Here is a 7135-nt window from a genome sequence, read left to right as displayed (position 1 = left end):
GGCTCTGCCGTCAGCCGTCGCCCCTCCCCCTCTCCCGGACCTAGAGCGCCGCTCCGCCCCGCCCCCCGCGCAGGCAGCCGTCCCCTACATCCGGGTACCGACTCCAGCCGCCCAGACTCTGGCACTATGGTCATGGCGGAGGGGACGGCAGTGCTGAGGCGGAACAGGCCGGGCACCAAGGCCCAGGTACTATCTCTGCACCTCTGGTGGAGGGGAGAGGGGACTCTTGGTGCCGAGCTGCGCCGCACCTGGAAGGTGGATGCTTCTGCGAGGAGGTTGGGCCGCGGCGACAGGCGGGCGGTCAGGGGCACTGGTGCCCGGCCTGCTCTTCCGGAGCCTCAGCCCCTCGGTTTGGCTGAGGCGGCGGCGGCCCACGAGGCCTGCGGAGCTCCGATTGGACGGTGGGCGTGAGGGGCGCGTGGGGGCCGCTGAGGCCCGGGACTGGGAGCCTGTCAGCATTGACTGCTTGTCCTTGCTTCTCCCCTGATCCCCAGTGACCAGCTTCGGGGAGGGGCGCGGCCGGCCGGGTGGAGACCCCCGGGGTTCCGTTAGGGTCGGGGCTGCCAGGGTGGGAGGGGTGTAAACAACAGCCTACCTCGTCCTGGTTTCCATTTCCTACCTGGCCTGTGACGTGCCCGACTTCTGCCGTCCAGCTTGTCTAGCCGGATCCGGGAGTCGGTAATTTACTTTATCCTCCTCCTCCTGCTGTTTGCCATTGACCACTTCTTTCCGTAGCTGTTCCCTGGTCCAGCAAGTTTTCATCATCAGGCTGGGACTTGTTAGATGCCATTCCTTGTGAATTTCCTTGTTACTATATGTGAAGCATAGGGAAAGAACTTATTATAATTTTATCACCTTTTAGTAGGGTAGTACTTGGGGTGAATTGGTGCTTATTTCAGTATTGATTCTTGGGATTTGCCAAAGACGGGATGCTTCACATTCTTAAAAAAATCAAATAGACCTCATCTGATTAATCTGCCAGGTAAAATGCCTTGCGATTGAGTACAGACTCCAAAATCGGAAGAGATGTGTTAAAAATGTAATTTTAAAGAGAAAGAGACGGAGGGGGAGGAAACCAGAAACAACCGTAGAGCTATGACAGTATGCCAGAGAATACATTTTAATATCTTGCACAGAATTTTGGAAAGGGAGTTCTTTCAAAGGGAACTTTTAGATACAGACAGCTTCCTAGATGCATGTTACAGAAAAGGGAACTGAAGCCCAGAGATTAGACTGCATTTGCTCAAGGTTGCAGTCTCCAGATTCGATTCTTAGTTCATTAATGACCTTTTCTTTTTAACAAGTTGCTTCTAGTTACTTGAATTTTAGAGTTTAATTGGGAAGCCTTTTTTTATAAAGTCACATGTGTCAGTTCTACTGGCAATTTTGTGGTCATACTACATGGAATTTATATATTATTTATGCTTTTACTGTTTCTAAACTTTCTTTATAAATGATCTTTTCTCAGATACCTTTAATTCTTTTTCTGTGGCAGCATTATTTCTGATTCTTTTAAGTGATCAACTTTTATGTTTTTAAATTCAGAAATGGACTTTTGTACTCACATTCTGAGAATCATCCATTTTTACTTATTCAAAAGTTCTTAATTTTGAAAGGTTAGAGAATCATAGATTTTAACTCAATATTGTAACACACCTGTTTGCTGTGTTGTTATGAGTAAGTCACCTATAAGAAAACTCCTTTGCTTTTTTCCAGATGGTCATAGATCAAGGATGTTAAATAAAATGTATTAGAAAAGGTTAAGATTTTTTTTAAAAAGGACTATTTAAGCAGGATTCTGTCATATCCCTTGTCTATCACACTGATTTCCTTCAGTGAAAGGGGTCTATTCTAAAATGATTTATTTAGAACTATAATAGAGTAGGTAGAGTATCTTCCTCCTTTTTTTTTTTTAATTGGTTAGATTGGGTTATAAGCACAAAGTTGGTTTTCAGTAAACGTTTAACTGAATTAGATGAGAATGTTCATTAGGCTGGATTTTTGTCTCCTGTTTTTTTTTTTTTTTTAGAATATTTATTTGGTTGTGCCAGGTGTTAGTTGTGGCAGGCAAGCTCCTTAGTTGTGGCTCACTGGCTCCTTAGTTGTGGCATGTGAATTCTTAGTTACGGCATGCATGTGGGATCTAGTTCCCTGACCAGGGACTGAACCCAGGCCCCCTGCACTGGGAGCATGGAGTCTTAACCAGTGTGCCACCAGGGAAGTCCCTTGGCTCCTCTTTTAAGTGTTTAAAGTATATCACAATTATGATGAGGCAAAGCATTTAATTTCCAATTAACTTTTTTACATCTTTTCTGTGTACCACTATATGTGTTTTCTAATATTTTAAAAACAAAATATTCTACAAACTATCTTTTCTTTTTCTTTAAAACGAAAGAATAGGCAAAGCGTATTGATAGAAACAGTTTTCACTACAAATCAGAAAGGAAGAATTTAAAAACTACTTTCTGGTGATATGTAGATGATGTCTAGGAAAAGACATCCTAGAACAATTTCCAGAAAGTTGTTTTTATTTCTTGACATTTTAAAATAAAGTTCATTTTCATTCAGATAAGGCAACTATTTAAAAAAAGATATGAAATGCTTAAGACACTTAAAAAGGTGTACCATACCCATCACCTACTCTAAGAACTAGGACATTACTAATATAGTTAAATCCCTTTGTATTGTGATATTCTGTCTTCTGCCCACTCCCAGCCAGTAATGGTGATTATCATTCCTTTTTTTTCCTTTATACTTTTATTATATATGCATTATATTCATAAGTATGTTTTGCACTTTCTTAAACTTTTATTCATGTGGTATCATGCACTGTATTCTGCAGCTTGCTCCAATTTTTGCTCATGGCCTTTGGAGACTTAATCCATGTTGATCGATACAGGGTTATGGATTGTTGGTTTACTACTACCTTTTCTCAGACATTTATTGAGTACCTACAATGCATTGGACAATGTGCATCTACAAGGGATATATTTCAGCAGTCAAATGGAAAGGTTCTTAACCACTTAGGGGAACGTCTATGAACTGAACTATCTATAGAGAAATTCAGAACCAGTGCAAAGTGATCCACAGAAATATTCCCCTTAAGAGAAGGTTGTTCTGTTTAGATGACTGCTTTTTGATGGAGCTCATATTTTGATTTAGAAATTTAAAACACCATTTGGAATTGGAATTATAATTTATAATGTCTGTCTTAAATAATATTTATGGAGTAGTAACTACTACTAACTCTAGCTATTCTCTTTGGGTAAAAACTGATTCAGTTTTTTACTGCCTGGAGATTGTTTTTTTTCAGTATAACATTTAGAAAAATATTTAACTATCAAACAAAAAAGTGATAGGCTTATCAATTACATAATACATGAAAGGTTTATGGGAGCCATATTTGAGGGATTTGTGACTGAAAAAAGTATAGCTTATAGTTCAATTAAATAAAATCTTGGTGTTCATTTAAAACATTGAATAAAATTCCTTTAACTTATTCACTAATAATCACATTGTTTACCGTATGAGGGCTTTTCTTCTCTGGTATAACTTCGGATCTTTATTAAGAATTGAAATTAATCATAATAGTATTGCATCTTCTTTGTAACTTTGTACGTGCTTTAATCATGAAATTTTTTTTATAGGATTTCTATAATTGGCCTGATGAATCCTTTGATGAAATGGACAGTACACTAGCTGTTCAGCAGGTAATAACAATAGCTGCTTTTGCAACTCTAATAACCTAAGCATTTTATTTCCTTTGGCATAGTTAAATATTTCTGTAACTTTTAGCACAAACCAGAATCCATGGAATTAATGGGATACCTGTTTGAAACTTTTATCAAACCTCATTTTAAGATGGCATATTAGGGCTTCCCTGGTGGCACAGTGGTTAAGAATCTGCCTGCCAATGCAGGGGACAAGGGTTCAAGTCCTGGTCTGGGCAGATCCCACATGCCACAGAGCAACTAAGCCTGTGCGCCACAACTACTGAGCCTGCACTGTACAGCCCGCAAGCCACAACTACTGAAGTCCACATGCCTAGAGCCAGTGCCCCACAACACAAGAAGCCACTGCAACGAGAAGCCTGCGCACTGCATCAAAGAGTAGCCCCCACTCACTGCAACTAGAGGAAGCCCGTGCACAGCAATGAAGACCCAAGACAGCCATAAATAAATAAATAAATAAATTTATTTTAAAAAAGAATGTATTGTTCAATCAGCAAATATTTAATGGGCTAGCAAAGAGATAGGCCTTGTGGAGGATACAGAAATATAAACCTGGAGCTCTATGCCTGGAAATTGGCAAAAATTAAGAGGAAAAATGTGCACATATTTTTCCCTTTAAAAGTAGAGTTTTGTCCTGATACTTCGTTGAATTTGTTTATTAGTCCTAACTATTTTTTTGTGTAATCTTTTGGGTTTTCTACATATGAGATTATTTCATGTGCAAACAACTAAATTTACTTCTTTTCCAGTCTGGATGCCTTTATTTCTTTTCTTGCCTAATTGCTCTGGCTGGAATTTGCAGTAGTATTTGGAATAGACATGGCAACAGCAGGAATCCTTATCTTGTGCCTGATCTTAGCAGAAAGCTTTCAGTCTTCCATGTTGAGTATGATGTTTGCTGTAGGTTTTTCATATTTGGCCTTTATTATGTTGAGTTAATTTCTTCTTATTTCTGGTTTATCGAGTGTTTTTATCATAAAAAGGTGTTGAATTTTGTCAAATGCTTTTTCTGCACCAATTGAGATAATTGTATATTTTTTTTCCCTTCATTCTGTTAACATGGTATATTATATTGATCAATTTTTGTATGTTGAACCATCCTTGCATTCTAGGAATAAATCCCATTTGGTCATGGTATATAATTTTAATTTGCTGCTGAATTTGGTTTGCTAGGATTTTTGCATCAGTGTTCATAAGGGATATTGGTTTCTGGTTTTCTTAGAGTATCTTTGTCTGGCTTTCGTATTAGGAATGCTGCTGTAGTGGAGTTAGGAAGTATTCCCTTCTCTTCAATTTTTTGGAAGAGTTTGAGAAGGATTGATGTTAGTTCTTTAAATATTTAGTAAAATTCACCAGTGAAGCCGTCAGGTCCAGGGCTTTTCTTTGGTTGCACAACATTGTGAATGCAAGTAAGCCACAGAACCATACACTTAAAAATGGTTAAAATGACTAACCTTTCCACATTGGATGGTTTTGGTACCCTTGTCAAAAGTCATTGGACTGTATATGTGAGAGTTTATTTCTAGTTCCTCTATTCAGTTCCATTGGTTTATATGTGTATCCTTGTCAGTACCACACTGTTTTGTTGTTGTTGTTGTTTTTTGGCCACACAGCATGGGGGAATCTTAGTTCCCCAAACCAGGAATTGAACCCGTGCCCCCTGCAGTGGAAGCTCAGAGTCCTAACCACTGGACCACCAACGAATTCCCAGTACCCCACTATTTCGACTACTATAGCTTTGTAGTAAGTCTTGAAATTGGTAGATCTGTATCCTCCAACTTATGTTTTCTTCTTTTTTTTTTAAATTTATTTATTTTTAGCTGCGTTGGGTCTTTGTTGTTGCGCTTGGGCTTTCTCTAGATGCAGTGAGCAGGGGCTACTCTTCCTTGCAGTGCACAGTCTTCTCATTGCAGTGGCTTCTCTTCTTGCAGAGCACGGGCTCTAGGTGCGCAGGCTTCAGTAGTTGTGGCTCCTGGTTCTAGAGTGCAGGCTCAGTAGATGTGGTGCATGGGCTTAGTTGCTCCACGGCATTTGGGATCTTCCCGGACCAGGGATTGAACCCTTGTCCCCTGCATTGGCAGGCCGATTCTCAACCACTGCGCCACCAGGGAAGCCCCCAATTTGTGTTTTCTTTTCAAGATTATTTTGGCTATTTGGTGCCCGTTGCAATTACATATAAATGTGAGAATCAGCTTTTCCATTTCTACAAAAAAGACTGTTGGAATTTTGATAGAGATTGCACAGAATATGTAGATTGCTTTAGGTTATGCAAGTTTTGAAGTTTTCAGTATGCAAGTATTTAATCTCCTGATTTAAACTTACTCCTAGGTATTTTATTCTTTCAGATACTGTTGTAGATGGAGTTGCTTTCTTTTTTTTTCTAATTTTTATTATCATTTTTTATTGAAGTAGAGTTGATTTGCAATGTTTCAGGTGTACAGCAAGGTGATTTAGTTGTATTTAGATGTAGATATATCAATATACAGGAGTTCCTTTCTTAATTTTCTTTTTGAATTGTTCATTGAAGGTGTATAGAAACACAACTGATTTTTGTATTTTGATCTTGTATCCTACTACTTCACTGAATTCATGTCTTTGCTTTATGAGCTTTCCTGTGGATTCTTTGGGATTTCTCTGTATAGGATCATGTCATCTGTGCCTTTTATTCATTTATTTACTGTTTAATTGTTCTCGCTGGAATTTCAGTATTGAATAGCATGAAAACAGGCATCCTTGTCTCATTTACGATTTTTTTTTGGCTGCGGGGCCATGCTGTGTGGCTTGCAGGATCTTAGTTCCCCGACCAAGGATTGAACCCAGGCCGTTGGCAGTGAAAGCACAGAGTCCTAACCATTGGGCCATCAGGGAATTCCCTTATTTCTGATTTTTTTTTTTTTTTTGTGGTACGCGGGCCTCTCACTGCTGTGGCCTCTCCCGTTGCGGAGCACAGGCTCCAGACGCGCAGGCTCAGCGGCCATGGCTCACGGGCCCAGCCGCTCCACGGCATGTGGGATCTTCCCGGACCCGGGCACGAACCAGTGTCCCCTGCATCGGCAGGCAGACTCTTGACCACTGCGCCACCAGGGAAGCCCCCTTATTTCTGATTTTAGAGGGAAACCTTTCAGTTTTTCACCATTGAGTATGAGTAACATCATACCTGTGGGTTTGTCAAAATGCCCTTCATCATATTGAGGAAGTTCTCTCATATACCTAGTTTTCTGTTTTTGTCGTGAAGGGTGTTGGATTTTGTCAGATGACTTTTCTGCATTAATTGATATGCTTGTGTTTTTTCCTCTGTATATTAATGTAGTGTATTACATTGGTTAATTTTTTTTTTTTTTAATGTTGAACTACCTTTCATTCCTTGCAGCTTTCTTTTGATTCGTGTTTGTATGGTATATATT

General features: G+C 39.8%; 1 protein-coding gene across 3 annotated transcripts in view; it reads left to right on the top strand.

Annotated features, from left to right (window-relative positions):
- The window catches only part of LOC116756443 (MOB-like protein phocein), a 48072-nt gene that overhangs the window by 13780 nt on the left and 27157 nt on the right, over window positions 1-7135 (top strand). Inside the window, exons 1-2 of one of the 3 annotated variants that reach the window (XM_032636773.1) lie at window positions 82-186; window positions 3648-3710. In XM_032636773.1, coding sequence (XP_032492664.1) covers window positions 127-186; window positions 3648-3710 — 123 coding nt within the window. In that variant the 5' untranslated portion in view covers window positions 82-126. Of the gene's footprint in view, window positions 1-81; window positions 187-3647; window positions 3711-7135 lie in introns of those variants that run through there. The other 2 variants (XM_032636776.1, XM_032636774.1) reach the window with 2 other exon arrangements.

This window comes from Phocoena sinus, chromosome 7 (genome assembly GCF_008692025.1).
Source record: "Phocoena sinus isolate mPhoSin1 chromosome 7, mPhoSin1.pri, whole genome shotgun sequence".
NCBI classification, from domain to species: Eukaryota; Metazoa; Chordata; class Mammalia; order Artiodactyla; family Phocoenidae; genus Phocoena; species Phocoena sinus.
The sequence above is the reverse complement of the archived record's forward strand: the minus strand, read 5'-3'. Positions and strand labels throughout refer to the sequence as shown.